The sequence below is a fragment of the Dermacentor albipictus genome, chromosome 1 (genome assembly GCF_038994185.2).
Source record: "Dermacentor albipictus isolate Rhodes 1998 colony chromosome 1, USDA_Dalb.pri_finalv2, whole genome shotgun sequence".
NCBI lineage: Eukaryota > Metazoa > Arthropoda > Arachnida > Ixodida > Ixodidae > Dermacentor > Dermacentor albipictus.
This window is the reverse complement of record NC_091821.1, coordinates 390,736,167-390,759,858: the sequence shown is the minus strand read 5'-3', so window position 1 is coordinate 390,759,858 and position 23,692 is coordinate 390,736,167. Positions and strand designations below refer to the sequence as shown.

The window sequence follows — 23,692 nt, the reverse complement described above, 5'->3', positions numbered from 1 at the left end:
AGTAAAGGTTGCTCAGGTAGTTAATGCAATAACACATTTTAATAATCCGCTACCAATCACAATATTACATTTTCCGGCACGAAACACGAGGGACGCTACTAAAACTGTATCAGCTTACCACCATGTCACAATGTTTATGGACAGAGACTCGTGGAGTTCAATGGTGCTATAATATGGAAGGCACTGCCACACAGTGTAAAGGCTAGCCATAACGTTACGCAATGCTTAAAGAACTTCTTTCATGAATGCTGACATGGTCTTTCTGTTTGTATCCCCTGCTGTCATAACATAGTCTTTTGCTTACCTTATATTTTCCCTGTAAAAATGCTTTAATAACGTGTGCTTAAGTTGTCTCGTAGAATAAGTACGCTGTTCTTCTTATGTATATTTTGTTATTGAACTCCAAACTAGCCGCGAAGGCTATTGGTCCGAACCGTATATTGTATTGTGTGTATTCCATGAATCAAATAAGAAAGAAATCTAGGTGCCGAATCCACAAAGGTTTTCGTTCGCAAGTGCTATTTGCCATCGGCTGGCCACCTTCTCTAATAATATTTACAGCATCAGCACTCGCTGGAATTTGCTCTTACGAACAATTCCAACATAACAGTTTCTTGTGAATACGGGCCCAGATATTTTCATAAGAATATAAGCCTTACATCAACCCGCAAAGAACCTTTGGTAATGCGGAGACTGCGGTAAACGCCATGAACACGTCAACTGCCGTCAACAGACTTGCCCTTGATTCGGAGCATCAAACTTACTGTGACGGCAGTTAGAAGCTAAAAAAAAAAAAGACAAGGAATCAAGCAAACAAGCGAACAGAAAATGTGGTGGGTGGGTGGAGTGGGAGGGAGGGGGGGAGGCACTAATCGTTTCCGTTAAGCTGTCGTCATCAATTTGTCACCGTTATTTTGTTGTGGTTGCCCAGGCAACTTCTCGATCCCCAGTTTCACCCTCATGGATAAGAACAAAAGTCATGCCGAACAAATCCTTGATGACTGTCCATGTTAAGCGAAGCTTTTGTTAGTTTTTCAGAGAGAGAGAGAGAGAGAGAGAGAGAGAGAGAGAGAGAGAGAGAAACATTTAGAACGGTGCACTAAAACACAGCACATGGCATGTCCAACGTGCATGCAGGCAGGTCTTATTTACCGATGACGAAGCGTCCGTGCTTTGGGTAATTTCTTTTCTTCTGCCGCAGCTTTCTGGACCTCACGAGGGGGTGTCATTCACATCATTCAAAACTGAGAGAAAAGGTCTTCTGTAGTTATATTTATATACATATGATGACATGAGTTGCCCTTTCTGATTGGGTAATAGTTCAGCGCACCTTCCTTTTCCAGTTATTTGCGAAGCGCAACTGCTCTTGCCCAAAAGACGCCGTGCTGACGATTTTCGCGCGTTTATATCCCTTGCTACTCTGCGTATGCGTCACAAATCACGCGAATAAACTAAGAACACATGTAGCGCACAACCTTTCGAGAAACGCCGCAGGAGATCGGGACTGATTAGGTGTGAGCAATAATGGTGCGGAAAGGGTGCAGAGTGCGTGGTCCGAATTAGGCAAGTAGAAGCGTATAAGCCGATATAAGACTATATGACGTCACTGTGCACCTACGCATTCGATAAAGGTTAGGCGAACAAACGGACGCCAAAGTGCGGGAGTGATGCTGCGACAACGAAAGCTAGGGTTTAAAACTTCGCCACCCACACCATCCTCAGTGGGAATCGAACTTAGCCGCACACTCTAACTACTACCCTGCATATCCGACGCAGCACTGGCGCTTAACAATTGGTGCGGAGCTTGGTTATCTACGCAGACTCTGAGAGTCGGGTGTCCCTGCTGCTGTGCACGTATTTCGGAAGCTAGGCGAAGCAATACCGTACAGGACGCAGCCAATAATCTCTGCATCGGAAAGTATGGGTTCTTGTGCCTGAAGGATCGGTCATTTCCACCTTTCTTGCCGCTGCTTATCCTCCCTCCGCAGAATGTTCCTCGAACCTCCGTCAAGGTTTATAGACCACCAATCCCTCGTGTCATTCGACGCATTTCAGTCGGGATGCATTGAGGGCACGGGACCGCTTTATCGATTCTCCGCAAGTTCATTCTACGGAGAGTTCCGCTGCTTGGGTCGCCGATGGTGGTGCGCTCTTGTTGCGCTGCGAAATCACATTCTAATTTCATGGTGTCTTCAAATGCTTTCTTTCTTTCTGTTAATGCGTTCGCACTAGGAGTATAAAAGTGGAAAAAAAGAACTGTACTTATGGGAAGCCGGTCGCGTGGTAGAGAGGGGATGGGAGAGCGTAGGAGAGCATGTATGTGCAGGATGTTTGAGCGAACGCTTTCAAAAATTTTTAAGGGTTGCCTGTGGCAGATCGCACAATTCTAGTTCGCGAGCTGGTATGCTCGAAGAGGCGGATGTTACTTGCACAAGAGATTCAAATGCAAAATCGACTAAGAAACAAGAATTCGCAAATTAAGATTTTATCTATTAACTTATGGACCATACTGCAATTTACAAATTCTAGACATGGTGTTCGCAAGGTGGATCCACTTGAAATGAATTCTCAGGAAGACACTAGTTTCGAGATATTAATCGGCGAACTTTGCGGAGAAATGAATTGGCGTTGCAGTTACTTTTGTGCTTTAATTACATAAGACGGCGTTTCGTTAATTAAGAAAGTAGCTGGAACGCCAATGCATTTCTCCGCAAAGTTCAGGAATAAATATCTCGAAACCGGTTTCATCCTGAGAATTCGTTCCAAGTAAATTCACCTTGCGAAGTCAACGGCTGGAATGTGTAAATTGCAGTATGGGCCATTAGGGAATTAGTAAAAAGTGTAATCAGTAAATTTTTGTCAATTATTTGATTATGCATTTTAACTTTTTGTGAAAGTAATGTCCGCCTCGTCGAGTAGACCGGCTCATGAACTACCTGGCACAGGCAACTTCTAATAATTTTTGAAAGTACTCGCTGAATCACCCGATATATAATTTACACTTAGCGCCTCGACGAGGCAGGACATGACGTGTCGAGTGAGCTCCTGAACAACACTTTGCAATGTGGGGGGGAACACGGTTTTATATCGTGGATACGGGATACGGGACTTCAAAGAAGTACGACGTAATGCTAACGAAATTCTCTCGCATTTGTCGCTCGATCACCGCTGATTTCTTCCTTCCTTTCTTTCTTGTTGTGCGAATGGCCATATGGCTGTAGGGCATATGGGTATGTGGCTTCTATGTGGCCAACACCCACAGTGGGTACGAGCCATGCCTTGCGCCACCACCACCAACAGCAACGTAGACGATGACGACGACGACAATGGCTGTGCCCGCTATGAGAGTGTGCTGCCCGTTGTACCTACTGCCGCCCGGTTCATGGCCGATCCTCTGTAGTGGGATGAGCCACATCCGTTGGCTCCAAACCAAAACAAACCAAGCTGCTGCCGCTATCATTGAGTTCAAAGCAGGACGAGTCGCTAATAACTTCTGACCCTTATTTTATTTTTACTTATCGGAAGCTTTTGTGGATACGCGTACATACATGGACAAGGTAGTCGTTAAAACAAAGCGCACCATGCTAAAGTTACTTTTAAATTTATTGCGAAGTACTGTACTCGGGCTAACAGTTCTGCGAGTGAGTATCCATAAAAATGTTGGAAGGCGATTCATCGTCTAGTTGAAGTCGATGAAATACGTCTTTCTGGTCGTGTTGGGGATGACAAAGATCAGTGAACCGTGTGATTTATTATGACAGCTGTGCTGGGGCGACGTTTGATCGACGTCAGCCAGAGGTTGAGTCGCTTTCCTCATTTTGTCATCATCATCATCATCATTGCAGCGGCTGCAACAACAACAACAACAATGACAATGACGACGACAATAATAATAATCTTCATCACCATCATCACATACCAAGCAGCCCCAGGAGCATACACTCAGTGGCAGTTATATTTAAACTGCGCTATCTTTGGAATCGGCCCGCGAAGGGGGCTATAGAAACAGGTTAGAAACACACATACCCGATGCGGAAAAGTGGCGGTAACTCGCCGAGGAAGGCAAAATAGACGCAAGGCACCGTGATGCAAATGTCTAAGGGGCCTATTCGCGAAGAGGAACAGGTTTACCAACATGCCTGTGTTGTTGACAACAACGAAGTTGCTTGGCGTGGCAGATTTCGGCCACAGAAACGAGCGAGAAATCGATGGCATGTACAGCCGCATTTTTTTTCTTCTGTGCTCGTTTTTTGTTTTAGCATGCACACGTCGCGCCGTCCGCTATATGGAGTTGTACACCGGTTTTATCACGGTTATCTCGCATTTGCGAGACGCTCGAAATCGGCGCGTGCCCAAGGACACTGCGCTATATTTTCCTTCTATACTATGCTTCATTTCACTGGGCTGCGTGGGTCGTGCTTCTTCACCAGGGAACACTTAGAAGATCGCGTCGCTTTCTTGCAGAAAATCTTTGTCGTCAGGAAGAATCTACAATATTGGAGGTGGTCGTTCCGAGCTTTCATCTTTATTTTTAATTCATTACCAGTATTTCAGTTTACAATTTGTTTAGAAAAAAAGGTCGTAGTTTCGTCCGAAAGGCGGGGCATATATTACGATAGCAAATTAGAAGACAGGTATGCGAAGTAAGGATATTAGTCCTATAAACTTGGAAACATTCGCTTACTTACTGAATAAACGAGCATGGTGTCGAATATATTTCGAATCAGTATTTGAAGTGACACGATATCATGTTGTAAACAAATCGAGCACATCTTGCGCATTTTTGGAAATAACTTATGAACATTTCCAGCTTATTGGAAGCTGGATATTTAGGCCGCGGAGGGTGAATTGTTTACGAATTTAGAATATACTATTAGATCAAGCAAAGTACAGCATGGTAAAGAAAACTAAAGAAAAATACACCGCAAAGATTGTAGGATCTTTTAAACAGTGGGCGGCATTCCAGTGCGCTCATTTCACTCTACTAAGACCGTATGCAGATAAGTCAAGTGGTGTTCTCTGCTTCGATTACTCTTGTGGAAATTCGCTTGTGGACGTGCCTTTATTAATAAATCGCGGAATCGTCAATAATTTCAGTCCGCAAGCAGCCTTGTAGCAGTTAGAAGATACGGGGACCCCGTCGGTTCTTATTTTCACCTAAGCGCACAGCCAGGGTTCCTGGCTCACCGTCGCTGAATTCCAAAGTATAACGCAGACAAAATTTCTACGTCCATGACATTTAAGCAACAATGAAAGCGTCTACTGAGCATAAACGACACAAGGGACGAATCATGGGGACAGACACAAGCGCTGGCTTCCAACTCAATGTTTATTTTCAATTTCACAGATACTTCATGAACACATGACTGCCGATTGCAAGACACGCGGGAAATGGAAGAACAGTGAAAGGAATCGCACAAAGCCAACAAGAAGCTAACTAAAGATCTACAAGGAAACACTATACATGCCGCAATACCGAGGTATGATAGTAGGTGATAGTTATGGATTATCAGCTAGCCCGTTCTTATACCTTGTTGCAACTTGGACAGCGCCCGACGCATTTCGAAGATTGTTAAAAAGCTCGCCACCACGCTTCATCAGAAATTTTGCTTATTGATATACACTAATTTGTAAAACGGCGTCCGGGGAGCGTTCCACCGCAATAAGTTTAAATAGGGTTGAGTGTTAGCCGAGATATGAAATATTTCAAAGAAAATCTCCGGTTGCTGTGATTTGAGGAGGCGAGCAGCTTTCACGACAGAACTTTTCTCCTGCTGCCGCGACCAGCACCCGCGAGAGACAATCCTTTATTACTTTCTTTCACATCGAAGCAAAACGCACAAATTCTTTCTAGAGCACCGCTCTTAGGCGCCCGTTCCGGCGTTGAGCGTCGACGTGCCTCGGCGTTGTTGTACCTCGTAACCGAGCGAACGAGCGCAGCGAAAGTTGAAAGCGAACGCGGAGGGCAGCGGGAGATGAAAGAAGAGCGCGCGAGGAGGAAACCCGAGGAGGAGCGGAGGGGAGACGGATAGGTCATAGCAGTGTTAAACTCTGCGTCACGAGATGCCGTTACCAAGTTCCCAACGTTGTTACTGTATGGGCATATACATTAACTCTACAACGTTGGAGCTGCCGTACACCAATCTAGTAACACGGCATTCCGCGAACGGTCATACGTTTACGGACAAGTGAAAAAACTATTTTCGTGTCATTTCGTTTCTTGCCGTGCGGAGCGTTTCCAGTAGCGGTTTCGTGTCCCCTGCGTTTCACGTGAATCCATGAGCGCACAGAAGAATGTCCGCCCCTACTCCTCCCAATCATATTTGTGTTCTGTTGTACTAAGCTTTGCTATGTCGCCCACACGCATGGCCATGCGACGCGTCTCCACTAGCTGCAACTTCATCGCGCAGTGATCGAGTTCACCATTCCCGAGCGACGCACTCTGATCGGCTTCGTGTGGGCCTTCAGCTGGACCATCATGTCGTCTTCTTATCCCTGGTACGCCGACCTCATCCAGAGCTGGCGAGGGCTGGTCCTCACCAACTCCGCGCTCAGCGTCGCCATCCTGGTCATTCTTTGGTAAGTGCCCATAAAAACATGTCCCTTGGTAATAACGGTGCGACATGTAAGCGTTCCCACTGCAAGTTGTTTCGGATGTGCGCCTACATTTTTAGGCGTCTGAAGATGAGTAAATCAAAAAACCACGACGTTGACGCTTAGGTGCCCGTTGAACGGAAGAAAACTTGTAGCCTACAACAGACTTTACGAAACATAAGAAGCCGTTGCGCACTCAACTCTCTCAGGTTCCGTGCCTCGCGGCATATATGGTATCCTGTTGCATCGTCTGCACTCCAAAGCTGTGAGGAGTGAATATTCGTTTCAGCAAGTCGACCAGATATTATGGAACTATTTCACAGAGCTCTGGGAACTATTTAAAAGTATTTTGGTGTCTTAAGGTGGTACTGACGTGATATTTTCGACTATTCATTTCTCGTGTTAAGTGAAAGCCTGAGGACCTCTAAACTCCAGAAAGAATCGTGACAAGCCTCTAAGCGCCGTTGATAATTTTATAAAATGGCTTTTCTACGGCAAGTTCCGGTTTCGTTTTCAGGAGGATACTATGTCGTGACGTCGTGGCACGGTACGTCCGAGCAGAACATTGCGGCGTTTCGACACTCGCTTCGGCTCGCAAGGTCACCTCGTATGCTGCTACTCATTGTGAGGGCCGATGCAGGAGCATAACGGACGGCCGAGCGGACCGGTGCCACTGTCCAAACGTCGCAATGTCCTGCTCCCACGTGAGCGCGCACCGTTTTCGCTAGGATTTACAACTCTAGGACCTATACTTTAGGCAAAGAATGAATGGTCGAAAATATATTGTCAGTGCCCCTTTAAAACACATAGCTGGAACGCACCAGTGTGTTGTTTTATGTGGCCCCAGCACGATCACACGGCTCTCACGGTGCAGAAGCCACCCTAGTACCATGGGAATTGCAGATGGAATCAGAATTAAGGGGTGGTGGTGGGCGTCGTAGAGGTGGTATGTGTGAGCGGGGCGGGGGAGCTAGGGGGGGGGGGGCGAGGAGGTAGTAGAGAAGTGTGATGCGGCCATGCTTCTGTTTGTCCTCTAAGCATTACAGCTTGCGAACTGCAAAATTAAACAAACAGTGGTCTCGTGTAGAAATGGGAAATGTATAGTCCGAGAGAAGTAGACTGTACGATTATTACGTTTGCAGACTTTCCCTGTCGTGAATTTTAACTTTTACCTTTCGAGACTAGTGCACTACTGTTCAGATTTTCTACGGGAAGTATTTACGGAGATGTATCACGATGGGAGGTGTTGGAAGGTTTTTTTTTGATTAGCAACTGCCGTGCTGCCGAGCACCAGCACTTTATCGGCTATAAGGCCCGGGTTGTGTAGCTGTGTGCACGCCACCTTCTATATAAGCATAAGGATTTGGTGCTTCGAGCCGGGACTTCACAGGAGTAGGCCCTATAGGCCCTTTTCGCGGCAATCCCGTAGGCGCCGCCATGTTTGATCACGTGGTAACGCGTCCATCTTGCGTCAGGTGCCTCCATTGCTTCCGTGTTTACTATGGATGTGCATGACACCCCGGTGCGGCTCAGCAAACCTCTGTTTCGGTGGATATCGTGGACGATGACTGAGTGAACGACACGAAGATTTGACCTCAGCTTTAGAGGACATGTAAGCGCTTTCTGAGTTCATTATGCCTCGTCCAAATGGCGCGAGCAGTGTACAGGGTGCTTATACTAAAAACGGTGCTACAAATGCAGTCCAGGCTGCCCAAACTTCCCGTTTATGAAATAAATCAGGATTAATGTCTTTTGCTCTTCGTTCCCTAATTTCAAACACTTTGAAGCAGCGGCTTGTCATGTGTTTGATTCGGCAAGGTTCCTTGGTGCGGTCACTATCCGATGGTGTTTTTTCTGCCTAATGGCTCACGGATGTGCTCAGTTGCGATAGATTTTTTCTCGCTGCGCGCAAGACTTAGAACGTAGATGTTCCGCACTTTGTAATGGCTTGTAGCAAATACGTATCATCGCTAGTCACTTGCTGACTCTATGGACCGTCACGAAACGTTCAGCTTCGAACGTTCGTGTGTTGTTGGGGTAGTCGCCTTCACCCGTGCTTCGGCACATTGATTCAAGTGTGCGCCCATTCAATTATTCTTGATAAGTTGGCGATAGAGTAGGCGTATCTTTACGCGCGAGTCGGGGTAGACGCGTGTAGATAACGTGTGAAAAACTTACTATGCCAGGAGGCGGCGCCACTAACAATAATAATAATAATAATAATAATAATAATAATAATAATAATAATAATAATAATAATAATAATAATAATAATAATAATAATAATAATAATGGAATTTTGCATTTGTGTGCTGCGTTGTTTTAATGAATGCCCCGCATAACGCCATGTTATACTAAAATGTTGTCTAAACATCTGCAATCCCATAGACTTAGATGAATTGTGTTCTGGAACAAGCTGGTTGTTGGCGTTCAAATCAGTTTTCTCCGTATATGTGCATGAAACTTAAAGATCCCGCTAACTATACTACTAAGTCATGCATATCGAAGCTACCTTGCTCTGTGAAGTTTTTGTCTCCGCGCGTTGCTGATGAATGCTTTCTTGGGCGCCCAAAAAGTTGCTCTCCTGTACGTTTGCATTAGCGTCATGTTACATGCTGTAGCTCATAAGCCTGAAAGAAAGAAAGAAAGAAAGAAAGCAAGAAAGAAAGAAAGAAAGAAAAAGGAAGAAGAGAGAGAACGCAAGCGAGTGACTCCAGCAGTGAGTAACAGCAACGAACTATGTCTTGACGTCAACGCATCCCCTTGCGAAGTCCGAGAATTTCCCATTTAGAAGTCTGGCGCTCTGGGAGGCCAAGATCTCGATCTCTGCGCCTTGGCCGAGGCACGAGCGTGTATACGCGCGAGTAGAACACACCAACTCGCGCGCGCGCACGCACGCGCGCTGTCTGGCGGTCTATTTTCGTGCCCAGGAAATAGAAAAAGTCCAGCGGGGAATCACCCTTGGGAAAGAACACGCGCGAGACACCGCCGTCGCAGCGATAAACACTGACAACAGCAGCAGCAGCAACGCTGCCTCGGCCGCCCGGCTTTGCTATATTTATCGATACTCATTCACGGAGAGGCGATCACACCGGTATTTCTCTTTTTTGTCTTCGTTTTGTCTCTTTCTTCTTTAACCTCCACCACGAACTCGCCGCTAATGATAAGACTTACATGGACTGCAGGAGAGACTGCAGCACTGCTGTCTCTTTGTCGCCCCTTTTTTTGTTTCTTTGTGCGATATGGTGGCCTTTGCTCGCAACGAAGACTCGGACGAAGTTTTCCTTTTTGTTTTTGCCGGCGAGAGATTAGTGGCTTGCAGCGCAATCGCACGACCACGCCGCCGACTGCACGACCGCGGGATGAGCGCAGATATACTTGCAGCCCGCCGTTTAATCGTGCCGCGTACAGGTTGTGTTTTCATTCCCATGTTGGTCATCCTCCCGCACAGACTCGTCTGGGGACCAATGGCCTCTACTCCTTTCTAGCCGCGCTTTCCCTGCGCTGTGCGACGAACGAGGAGACAGCCAGACCGGCAAGTGGATTAGCAGACAGTGTTTGTCCAATTCGTTAATATCTCAGCACAGTCTACTTCTCTCGGACCATACATTTCCCACTTCTACGCGAGGTCACTGTTCGTTGAATTTTCTAATTGGCAAGCTTGTCGTGCTGCATGAGACACGCGTGGAAGCATCTTACAGTTTGTTAGGTTCGGTGAAGACCAGCAGGGATACAAGCCACTGGCGATGGATGCACCCCACTGGCGATTGTGCATTATCAAGCCTCCCTTCCGAGCAAAATCTCACACGTGCAAGTTCTGCTAGCAAACGGGGAAGCGGCGGTTGTTTACCCGTCTTGTAACCGCACCTTTGTTGCTCTCTGACACCTTATCAGACGTCAACATTGAAGGGTCGCCGGAAGAGCACCGCGGAAAGAAAGAAAAATAAATAAGGAAGGTGCAAAAGGCAGACATTGCTATCGCTATAGGCGCCGACTACGGGGGGAGGAGGCGGGGGGGGGGTGCAAGCAAGGGGTGTCGGAGCCCATGCGTCACCGAAGCTCTTGACAAAGACGAGTCCCCTCGTCGGAACGTCGGCTTCAACAGAGCTGTGTCTTCCCTCGTTTCCCGCACTATTCCCATGTTTTAAAGCGTATAAGAGTTTGTGGAAAGTGACGCGCGTAAGCTGGAAGTTATTCCGATCGCATGTAGCGCGCAAACCGACACGTACGACTTAGGGATCTTTAATCGGTAGTTACGACTGGACTAAACATGTGCGATTTATCTTGTGATTCTGCGCCGCCCCGTCTGTATTGGTAAAGCTCAAGCCCGATGGCGGGCAGGGGCTGAGCAACATTGCTGTGGGACACAGCGACGTTTGGGCGTAGCTGAAGACCATGAAGGCCACATTCTTAGCTGTTCCGATGATGGCCAAGCCAAGAAACCGTTTGATGTGTGCTCACGCTGCACACTTCGGGACTCGCGGATGGGCCGCCGAACGTGTTCTTAAAAAAAATTAAATTACGGGGTTTTACGTGCCAAAACCGCTTTCTGATTATGAGGCACGCCGTAGTGGAGGACTCCGGAAATTGCGACCACCTGGGGTTCTTTAACATGCACATAAATCTAAGTACACGGGTGTTTTCGCATTTCGCCCCCATCCAAATGCGGCCGCCGTGGCCGGGATTCGATCCCGCGACCTCGTGCTCAGCAGCCTAACACCATAGCCACTGAGCAACCACGGCGCGTGAACGTGTTCTTCAGCAGACGTCCTCGGAAAGACGCGCATTGACTGCCCGCAGATATAAACTTTCTGGTGGATGACTCGACCATCGCTATATAGCCATCCCCACTCTACCTTCTCTACCTTTCTTACGAGGCGAGTCTGCTGGAGGCTCTGGGATCGGTCTTGTGTACAATGGACAGGGACGTAATCAACGCTACCTTATACGACTCGCGCTTACTGGGAATCCTCATTCAAGGAGAATCATTGCCAGCCCATATCGCAGTCACGAAGTAAGTTCCGCGGGTCACCCACTCCTTGTAGACAGGGATAAGGACACGCTAAATCCTTCAGTGCAACGCGTGTGCTGCCCTGGACATCTACAAGGGCATCACACAGACCTGCTATTGCTCTGTTTCGTGCGGCTATGTAGGAGCCGCTTGCCCCTCTGAAAAGGCTGTGCGGTGCTGAGAACCCCGCAACTATATATTATAGGCTAGATTCTCGTTCGCTCTCGAATTTAACCAGACACGCCGCTCCACCAACCAAGAATTGTCATGCACCACTATCCACCTAATCAAGGAAGAGCTCTCAATCTGTCAATCCAACCTGTCAACAGGACGACCGCTGGTCCTCTGTTGTCCCCAAGACGGCTTCATCTTTTTGTGTGCTGATTACTATAGATAGGTGATTATCCTTAGTCATTCCGTTCTTTGGAACGTGAGAACTTGTTTCCGCACTTGATATCTGTAGCACTATAGAAAAAAAGAAAAAAGGGCACTAAGGGACGAGTATTTTACTGAGAACCTGATATTACAACTGGTAGCTATAGGGGAACAGTACGATTTGCTAGAACACCGGATGTGCGCGCAGTCATTATAACTCTCAATTTTTTTCTTGTCACCCCTAATCCTCTTCATGTCTAGGGCAGTAAGCCGAAAGTGCGTCTTTTTGACCACCGCACCTTCCCTTCCCCTTTTGTCTTTGTTATAGCAAGCTGCGTCACCACCTCCGAAGTCTCCAACCCAGCGAGTTGCTAGACGCCGGCGATTTTGGAGCGCCATTCCTGCGCTTATGGCTACGAGTCTTGCCGTGCTTGCTAGACCTCGCCTATGACAGATACGGCCAAGCGTAAAGGTGCTCATTCCGCAGCCCGCCACCGTAGCTTCGATTTTATTCCCCATTAAAGTCACAGCAATGGTTTCCTGATTTTGAACTTGTGCCTACGCAGGTAAAGCTGCTCATCGCCGTGTTTTTTTTACGACGCTCTTGCCCTGCAGGTTCGTGCCCGAATCTCCTAGCTGGCACCTGACAGTAGGGCGGAGGGACGAGGCCATCCGTACCCTCACCAAGATCGCTAAGGTGAATGGGCGGCGCGAGATCACAGTGGATGACTTCAAGGCACTACAGGTAAGCCAGTGGATTTGGCCTCTTACCCTATAGATTGTGATATGGACTATTCCGTACGTAAGATACACAGGAACCTTCGAAGCAACAACAACAACAACAACAACAACAACAACAACAACAACAACAACAACAACAACAACAACAACAACAACAACAACAACAACAACAACAACAACAACAACAACAACAACAACAACAACAGCAGCAGCAGCAACAACAACAACGACGACGACAACACACACAGAGAGAGAGAGAGAGATAGAGAGGGTAAGAGGGAAAGGTATGGAGCTTATAACCAAGGACGCGCCCGGTTGGCTGCCTATACGCTTGGGGAGGTGGAAATGCGAAGAACAGATAAGGAGAAAAAAAAGACAATAATAGAGTCAGTCATTCACAGAGTCAGACGTAGAGGAATATTCGCAACGCAGAAATGGTATATGCATACTAGAGCTTCGACAACAGCACCTATAGCCGTGCGTTCGCTCCATGAACGTGAAACGTTTTGCCGTGTTCCCTCGCTGCGCTCACTTCACGTGTTTACATTCTCAACCCTGTAAGCGCTTCCATCCCACGGTAAAATCTGGATCATGGCCAACCTTCTCACGTGCAGAAACCAAGCCGAGGCTTGTCGTGGTTTCCGATGTCAACAAGACTCACAATGTACTCATGCATGCGCGCATTGTTCACCCTCTCTCACATTTATTTCCTTCTCTCTTTCATATTACCTCTTTCCCGTTTCGTAGGGCGGGGAAAGGAAGTAAGCGCTCTCTCAAAGCCCTTCCAATTACTATTTAAAATGGCGAGGCGGGTGATTTTTTTTATTAATGCGGTGGTAACAGTGTGTTTATGGGTGGTGTATACTGTCATGGCGGCTAATTGACCACGACGACGGAAACATTCAGCTGTTACTACGGCACGGAGCAATCGTAATGTTACGCCGTTCCTTCTTCAGGCGGAACCTGAATTCGATGCACTCTTGTCTCTTCTCTCTGTGGCTTCTTGTCCCCCTTGTGTTGAAACGTAGCCATGTATACGCAAAAACTAAGCTCACCTTCCCGCATTCTCTCTTCGATAGTAATTAGACGCGCACCTGCGTGCGCGCGCGTCGTTGAACGCTGCGATGGCAGCTGGCACCGGCGACCACACGAGAACGCGCGTTTCCGGTGGATGTAGGGCGTGGCGTCTGCGGACGTCGGCGCGATTATTCCATACGATACGTTGTGGGATGACCTCACTGTAATGCCGGCAAAAATGCGGTAGGTGTGGTCACTTAAAAAAAGAAAGGCACACACCTAAAGAAGAAAAAGAAAAAGCCTAAAACAAAATGTCACGTGCTTCGCGGCCTTGAAACCAGTGGTTTTGCGACTCATCGTGAAACGGTCGAGCCACCATACGACCGACGAAGGCACGTCCAAACCCCATCGGAAGTTCGTTTCATGCAAGTACACTAGCCCTATTAGAGCCCTGACCGCTGCAATGCCAAAAAATGTCTTCGCGTCACTAACGTTTCGTGTACGGCCAGTTTCACGCGGGCCAGCCAACAGGCTATCCCATGTCCACACATATACGTCAATGCGCACGCACTGACGTATATACTATACACTTGTAGGCAATATTACGCGGCGAGCAATGAGTATACTGTATCGTTGCCCTGAATAAATGGAGTGAAACACTGCAGTGTTTCTGGAGGTCGCAATATTCTGTGCAACGTGAAATTTTCGACAGAATTTGTCTGACATTCCCGTCAGCGGGATATATCCCTTACCAGACGTTAGCTACTGGAATGGACATACGCATTGCCTTCCACTTTACCGTATCTCTTTTTTCCTTCTGGATAATACACGCGCTGTTTTACATGTTCAAACTCTATTCCGAGCTACCGTATAGCATGCCTTCGCGAGTTTCCCACTTCCACGTGCTTGCAGAGCTCAGCGGCGCGCGAAGCGATTGCTTTTCTGCGCAGTGCAGACGGACAAACACGCCAGCCGCAATACTCGCTTCGATGACGCACGGGATGGCTTCAGTCGCACGCGGAGTTTCTCTGCGCGCCACACAAGTGTGGGTCGTCTGTGCGTGGATGCACAAACAATTATGCGCGACATACCTCGAATTCTTCTGTCTCGCTTTGCTCACATCTGAACTGCCGTCGTTGCCTCACCGTTGGACAGGCATTTCGGCTCCAGATGTGCTAGCGTATGAATTAAATAAAAACGCACGCGACGGAAAATCGTCACTCTACCAACATAGAACGCTACGAGTTCGCGCGACAGCTGCACCGTGCGAAAGCGCGCGGCTGTTGGCAGCAGCGTTTGCAAGCAGCGCCACAGGCAGCGCGCCTCGAGACGTGGTGCGGTATCGAGAGTCCAGGCAGGCCAAACTTTTGCGGCTGGTAGCGCCATCTGCAGCCCGGAATGAAAACCAAGTCGGAGGGCGGCGGTCGCGCCCAGAGTGCGAGGCGCCGACACCATCGCGCGCTAAGTTTAAATATCACCCATTTAATGATTTCGCCTTAAAGGCTTACTAAAGACTCTGATGGCGCTCTTGTCTGGCTGGGTTATGAGTTTATTGCGTGGGAAACAGCAGCAACAACAACAACAACAACAACAACTGTTATACGAGATTCTACTGGCCTCTAGGAAGGATGTCTGATTTTAAGTAGTTCTGTAGAATAGAGTTTTTGAATTAATATGAAGAGGAGAATTTCTTTTTGTCGACCGTCCCAGATCCCCGACATAAATATCTACAAATGTGGCAAGGAAATTTCTCAGCATACCTGTTTCGCGGTAAAGGATTGTGCCATCTTTTGATCGCTGTCTGGTACTCCCCAGAAACAACGATTAGCGTCCAAAGCAGTCTATTTACGCAGAAACTCGCTTCATTTATTCACGTCCAATGTACCAGTGGTAATTTTTGCAGTGGTTACTCTTTACACACCATTACGTCGTTGAATGTACTGCATTTCCATCATTTTCATCCACGGAGAAGAGAGCACTTTAATAACTGGTCTCCGGGGGGGCGGGGGGGGGGGGGAGGCGTTGTCAAGATTTCACATCGTGCGCAGCATTTTAGTGGCGACCTAAAACGATCCAATATTTAATCATTTTAGCTGTTTAATGTTGTCGACATGTGTTCCGTGGCTCATGTCACAGAGCACCAAAGCCAAACGCCAGAACAAGTTGTCACCACGGGATATGCGATAATACACAATTTGATGTGTTCCGCGCAAGAAAAGTGTAAACAAACGACCCACTAGAAGCAGCAGTTGCCAGGTGCTCCAGACTCACCCAAGCATGCTAGCCGCCAGATGAGCGCATACGCTAGCAAGAGTGGTTACTCCGGTCTAGCGGACATAGAAACCTCGCTAACGTTTCCGAGGCTACAAAAATTAAACAATATATCGATCAGCAGTTGCCTTGCCATCAAACAGCGCTGGTTTCATCGGTATTCTTCGCTCGTCGTTGCATGGGACATCATCATCATTATTATTAGTAGTAGTAGTACTAATCATGCAAGCACAGAAATATATAAACACCACTCAGAGACAAAGAGAATAGGAACGAGATATAAAACAAGCGGAAAAGAAGAGGTAGGCGTAAGCACAGCCCGTACGTATATAACACACAAGAGTACGAACACTAACAGACGAGAGTCCAGTCCCGTGGTAGAGAAGAATCCTTGCTACAGCTTTGTGAGCGTCGTTTCGACTTGAAGCACGACCTTTCGGAAATCGCAAACGATTGAGCGCACTTAGAGAACAGAACTTGCTCAGTGACAGAGAGAGAGAGAACTGTTAAACTTGGGCATTCTATAACAGCAAGTGTGGTATATGTGTCCGTAATATTGCTACGAAGAGCTTTGCGCGCACGTCCTTGATTATCCGCCCGGTGGGTACCTTGCGCGGCGGGCTAAAGCATGCTTAGAGACGGATGTAAGGAACGATATCCCTTGGCGACAAGTTTATCCGGTTTCGGAGAGTTGCGGACACATTTCTCAAACTATATATAGTCTGAAACAAGCATTTTCGCCTCAGCGCACTCATGCGATCAGAAAAACAATTGCAAGGCTTTAGGAGCGTTCAAGCGTCGGGGTCACCCAGTACGCTATAATAATAAATTATGAGAAACGCTAAGAAAGAAAATTAAAAAAACGCGACGAACTATCGCGAAAGTGAGCGAGCGCTGCTCAATAAGGCGCGAATTGTAGCACGTTCGCCAACCCTCCTCGTATTGCCCGGCGTGAAACGCCCCGTCAGCGAGCAGTTGTTACGAGATAAGGAGACGACTGTTCCGACAGACGCAGCAAATTTTTGTCTTTCTTTCATTGCAGCGTGGGGCCATTGAGGTCGGCGGGGACACAGCTGCAATTACTATGTCGCGCGGACTGGAGAGCGCGCTCGCTTGCTGACGTGTTTCCTAACGCGCCGGCGAGTGAGAAACGCACCGTAGTATGCATTCACGCGCTTATCTTTACATTATCTTAGTGTCACGGAGCTCCGCTAAACTAATTCGCAGAATAGCACTTACGAGAACCTTGTGCTAGGGTAGTTTCGTTCCTATAGCTACTACATAACTACGGAAAGGCGCAAACGAGACTACGCAAACGACGTTTCCCTCGTCGTTCTATAGGGCGACGACGATTAGGCTCGTAAAAAGGCAGGCAAAAGCACCGACGACACTGACAATCCAGACCAGGGCCGGAGGTGCCGGCTGATTCTGCGAAGGCTCGAAGGCTCGAAGGCTTTGTCTCTGCTGTGCTGTAAACAGCACAGCAGAGACAAAGAGGCTTCTTTGGAGATACATATCGGGGTATGAGAACTTTAGCGAACATGACTGAATATAGGGACACTAAAGCGAAACAATAAATCAGTCGAGACTAATAAAGCATTGCTTGAGAATCCTGCAGGCAGTCATTTCAAAATAATAGTTTGATCAGTAGGTCAGAAAATGAAGGTCGAAGTATCAGTACTTGATTTTCGCGCGGAATCCCCGACGCCGGCACGTCAGTGTGACGTCAGGGATTCCACAGTATGTTTTCGCATTTGGGCCGCGTTGGCTGAGTAAAGGTTCCAAAAAGTTGCCATGTTTAATATTTGGTTCCTATAGAACACTACGCAGTCAATCTGTACCGCTATATAATTAAGCAGGCCCTAGAAGATGCCATCAAAATCCGTGACGTCACGGCGACCAGGTGCGGGAACTTCAAGGAGGCGTCGCCACCCGTCTTTCGTTCTTGCGCCTTTTCTGGCTTATCAAGGGTCTTATCGCGGTAAGAGTGGTGTTTTTGGCGTTGCAGAAAGGCAGTTTACTGATGCAGAAGAAATAATTTTTCTCTTTAGTGTCCCTTTAGATATTGACACGTGTTCTAGTCTGTCTTTATCGGGCGACCACGTTTCACCGCCTAACAAATGTTATCGCACCGCGCAAGACGCACCTGCATGTGTGGGAAGTTTCTGGAATGTTTCCCTCTTCCCCAGTGCAGAGTAGCAGACTAGAGCGCACTAGCTCAGGTCGACCTCTCTGTCTTTCCAATCAATAAATTCTATTCATTCATTCTGGAATGTTATCGATGGTTCCATCCGCTGTCTGTGACCGAACCTTGGGTAATCTGATTGCACGTATGCGCGACGCGAACAATGTAGAACTTTGTGGAAGGCACGCGGGTCCCAGCGATTACTCTGGAACATTCGACGACTGATGTATAAAAGCCGACGCGCTTGACCCGCCGATCAGATTTTCGACGACCGCCGAGTGTGTTCGCCGCTGTCGTTGTTCTTTGAGTGTAGCCTGCTTTTGAGAGCACAAGTTCGCCCAATAAAACACTAGTTTCATTGATCACAGTTTTGCTGCATTCTTCACCGTGCATTCTTACGTGACAATACGTAATTAATAATGTTCACTTCGTAATTAGTAAATTTATGACACATTTTGCAATCACTGATTGAAATCGGTTAGTATGCATGAAAGAGAGGCTCTTAATGAAAACGAATGAGATGTTCGCCTGGAGGCATACCTAGCCTGCTGCTTCCAGATGAACGTGATGATGAACGAAATGATACACACAAGACACACGACACTTTACACACGTAATATGCGCAAAACACACACTCGCAGTATTAAAAGACCTTGTTGAGACCAGTGCCCCAGAAAAGTTAAGAGCGCCTTCGTAACGCGATACGCATGATTGCCAGATAATCCACGGCCCGAGTACATGTTTGTAACTCACGGCGTAAGCCTTGAGGCACAATCGAGAGCAAAAGTCTGGGGACCAGAGGTGCCGCTATAAGTGTTCTCTTCGCAGCCTAGGCATATAGACTGAAATCAAGTGGTACTGCCTACGTATCTGTTTGACCAGCGTCATGCATTAAGACAATTTTATGTTGCACGGCTGCACCAGAAGAATTTTTTTTTTTTTTTGCTGATGGCGTGGTCTTTAGACTTTTGCTCTCGACTGTAGATCTATAGTACGGTACAACTTTAGAAAAAAGGGTAGTCCCCGCCCAGGTGACTGAAGCGCGACAGCCGATTGCCTCCGCGACTAATATAGTCCCGCTCAAAAAACGTGCTTCTAGAACGCGTAATTCTTTGTATAAATACTTTTGTAATTTGATGACTGGTTTGATAGACCTATCGTGATTGGAATGCTGCAGCACATCCGTGGCAGGGGGTAAACAACATCTTTGCGCGTGATATTGTTCAGCGCACGGTAATCAACACAGATACGCAATGAGACGTCTTTCTTCTGCACTAGAACTGGGGAGGACCAGGAACTCGAGGAAGGACGTTTGATATTTCGTCTAAGCATGTCTGATACGTTTTCCTCAATGATTTTGCGCTCTGTAAGAGACTCGCGATATGGGCGCCGCTGAGCAAGGCGGGAGCCATTGCTTTGTATGCTGTGAGTAGCGTCGATAGTCATACCGAAGACTGGCGAATTGGTGTCGAACAAAGAACAGTGTCCGTTCAATAGTGCGAGGAGATCTTGACTCTGGGCAGGCGTTAGGTCAGGACTCATGGTTGCCAGCAATGGTGAGCAAGAGGCATTACTTGGCGGCGATCTTGACTAGGGTGGCACTATCGGAAGTGTGACAATTTGCAGCGGGATGAATGTCAACAGCGCAAGTGACAGTTGATCCACGAGGCAACAGTTGGGGTTCGGGAGTTGGGTCGAAGGCGGTAAGCAATGCAGACCTCTCAGAGAAGCGAATAAGGCCAGGGGTAATCAGGATCCCTCAAGATATGGTATGGCCGTAGAGTCGCCATCCACAATGTTGCATGAGTTGACACTTGCAATCTCTTCTCTAGATGGCCAAAGAACGTAATCGAAAGAAGTGACGAGACGAATGTGTTCTTCGTCGTTAGGAAGATAATTGCTGGTGGCATCTAGTAGTATGAGGCGCTGACAAGAGATAGAAACGGACGCAGAAGACCCACCCCAAGATGAGTTCGTGAGTAAACTCACGAAATATCGCAAGAACAATGTGGTGGCGAATTCCGTCTACGGCCACACGAACGCGTGATTGGACGGATAACAGCGTTGGTCACTGCACGAAGAGAAGAGCCGGAGTAAGGTGTGGTCACTTTTCGGAGGCGGGAACAAAATTCAGCACGAATAATCAGAGTGGCAGCGCCTGTATCAACGAGAGCTTCGACGTATACACCTTCTACAAACACTGACACGTTGGACGGTCGCTGCGGAGGAGTAGTAGGCTGCCCAGTGGATGCAGTTTCCACTCCTAAAACTGCAACGGGGAGTTTTCCGAGAGGGTGTTCGTGACACAAGAAGCGGGTCGGAGAGGCGACACCGAACGACGATGTGGAGACGGCGACCTGCGGTGAGATTCACGAGAATTCACAGGCATATCAGTAGGGTAGGAAGGAGAAGGTGACCGGTGATAAGAGGAAGCGGTAAGACGTGCACTGATAGCCCAATGCTGGATGGACGCTTGTACGTTCCTCGGGAGCGTAGCCCCATTGCTCACCCTGTTGACGCCTTCGACAAAATCGGGAGATGTGCCCTCGATAGCCACAGTAGTAGCAAATGAGCCTGGCAGGACGTGGAGCGTAGTAACGCTGTACACGCACTGGTGGTGAAAGCGAAGCCACTGGACGGTAGTCTCCTGTTGTAGGCAGAGGGGTGGTAATGGCTGGAGAGAGCGCCGCAACGTCGGCATACGTTGATACCTGATGAGTGCAGGGGCTGTCGGAGAGCGGTAGACACGATGCGGACGTGATCTCTCGCCGAATGATGTCGCGCAAGCCGCTCGGTGGAGAAGGAACGGTACTTTGCGGAGCGCAGGAAGAGCACCGCCCGTGAAGCTCTTCACGGAGGATGTCGCGGATAAGCGTGCGCAAGCCCATGGTCGAAGGGAGACGAATGTCGGAGGTATCGGTGCATAACAGAAGGGGCAGTAGCTCCTCAAGTCGCTGGCAAGTAGTTATCACATCCTGGATGGTAGCAGGATTTTGCGTTCCAAGGACATCGAAGCCGACGGTGTTTATGCCTTTAATAATGTGGCGTATTCGGTCGCTCTGAGACATGGTGGCGTTCACACGCTTGCACAATGCAAGCAAATCCTCAATGTATGAGGTGTACGATTCCTCAGCGAATCGGATGCGCTCACTGAGCTTCTTCGCGGCCTCAGTGCGAACAGCTGGGGCACCGGAAACCTGCCGAAGCTGTTGCGCGAACGTCGCCCAGTCAGGAATACCTCGCTCATGGTTCCAAAGCCAGGTTTTCGCGACATTGGACAGGTAGAACGGGACGTTCTGTAATTTCTCTGAACTGCCCCAGTTGTTGAAGTCGTTTACGAGGTCGTAGTTTCGGTGCCATTTCTCCACGTCATCCCCGCGAAGACCAGCTGAGATTTGGGGGTCGCGCTGGCGGCTGTTGATGGTGTGAGGATTTGGGGGGTCAATCCCATCGCTCGTAATCAGTTGTCAAGATTGGAGTCGGGCATGGATTAGATGGTAGCTGGCTCATGCCGTCGTCCAACTTATCCACGCTGAGGACGTTGTTGAAGGGAAGGACTGCTTCTCATCGAGAACGAGGAATATGGGTTTATTTACACTATTACATCAGGACGTTGCAGTTCATCAGTCTAGCATGACTGCGAGAGAAAGTACATCAGTCTAGCATGGCTGCGAGAGAAAGTACCTCTGAGCAGCCGCACAACAGCGGTTTATAAACACTCGGTCCTCCCTAGATCCCAAGGGGAGGGAAACGTTCAACCAGTCATCGTAAACGAGCCGCCTCTCTGCGGGAGGGACACACACACACACTTCCGCACAGGTTCATGGCCCCCACCAACGTCAGATGGTCTTCGCAGAGCTCGGGGCTTACGTCAGGAAAGGTAGATCTCATTCCCCGAGCTGACCCCCGCAGAGCGGTCGCCGCTGCTCCATTGTCTTGAGTCTTGAAAGGCGCGTGGGATGGGGCCCCCGAAGACGTTCCCTCGGGACCTCCCTTGCTCACGGCCGACCGGGCCGGCGGTGGCGTGTTTAGTCACAAAGCCTGGTTCGTCGAACTCATCTCGGCTCCTGCGACGGAGAGTCGAGGTCGCGGCGTAGTGTTGACGCCGTGACGCCGGTGTATTGTTGACTTAGTGACGCCGTGTGGCTAGACGGTTGCGGTGGCGTTCCAGAAAAAGTTGACGCGCTGTCGCAAGTGGCTGGCAAAACTTGCACCTCAGTGGGCCGTTCTTAACAATGGTCACGACGGAAGGCGAAGGCTGTAGTGGAGCAGTGGCCTCGGACGTGCCTGGATTCGGGGCCGGTGGTGTTATGCGGTGACCCAAGCGGAGCTCCAGTGAGAACATGCGAGAGGTCTTGGGGGAACGAAAAGCACGGTCCACCACTTGTAAGAAACCGCTTTATTCCACCCGAGCTCGTGCTACTACCACGAGGTTCTTGCTGTGCTGCTGGTGATGATATATACAGATGTAGAATGGATGATGATATGTGTAGAAGATGAAGTTGGAAGTCAGGCGTGTGTTGCGCTCACAATAAATAAATAAATAAATAAATAAATAAATAAATAAATAAATAAATGGGGTTTGAAAAGCTGGTCGGGCCCCAGCCCTTTCGGTAAAATGAAAGCTCTCGGGTCCGCCTAAATGGGGCGATGAAATTAGGAAATTTGCGGGCGCTAGTTAGAATTGGTTGGCGCAGGACAGGGGTAACTGGAGATCGCAGGGAAAGGCCTTCGTCCTGCAGTGCACATAAAATAGGCTGCTGCTGCTGCTGATGATGATGATAATTATACGATATGCTATGTATCCGACACACACACACACACACACACACACACACACACACACACACACACACACACACACACACACACATATATATATATATATATATATATATATATATATATATATATATATATGTTCTTCAATTCTACTAGCAGACGGTCAGTCAAGCTCTCGAGTGCTTACAAATTTCAAAACAGCGTATAAGCCTGAGGGCATTATTTCTCTTATGGTGCTTCGCACCTGTTCCGGTGTCACAGTTTTATCGTCGCACGCGCAAAGGTCGGGCGCCGCTTATACACTGCAGCCAAAGTACAGTGCAACGGGTAAAACGTCTAAAGAGAGACAGTCTAAAATCGAGTGACTGTTCGCGTTCTTTATGGCATATAAAATAACAGTAATCTAAGCGCGTCGCATAATAACGCATGCCTCGATCCGTGAAAGTCCGTGTTGGATCACCTCCGTATCTTTCTACTCGCCAGTTGCGTTTCCATTTATACAGTCCAAGTGAGCAGCTCACATTCAATTGGATTACGCTTCGCGCAGCACCATCAGGCGACAACTTCAAGTTAATCTGGAAACAGAACTAACTGCAGGATATATCGTAATCAGGAATGTCTCAGAGAAATATCTAAGTGCAACTACTGAATACGGGGGTTGCAATTTGGGCTTGTTGGTAATGCATTTTCAAGGGGTGTACGGTAGCGCGATTAAA

At 48.2% G+C, this 23,692-nt stretch overlaps 2 protein-coding genes across 3 annotated transcripts in view; one reads left to right on the top strand and one right to left on the bottom strand.

The window, feature by feature from the left end:
- Positions 1-23,692, bottom strand: part of LOC135914201 (angiomotin-like) — a 130,896-nt gene that overhangs the window by 95,216 nt on the left and 11,988 nt on the right. The gene's annotated exons all lie outside the window — the stretch shown is intronic.
- LOC139054655 (solute carrier family 22 member 13-like) overlaps positions 1-23,692 on the top strand; it is a 33,254-nt gene that overhangs the window by 1,116 nt on the left and 8,446 nt on the right. Inside the window, exons 2-3 of the mRNA XM_070532033.1 lie at positions 6,392-6,579; positions 12,596-12,725. Coding sequence (XP_070388134.1) covers positions 6,392-6,579; positions 12,596-12,725 — 318 coding nt within the window. The remainder of the gene's footprint in view (positions 1-6,391; positions 6,580-12,595; positions 12,726-23,692) is intronic.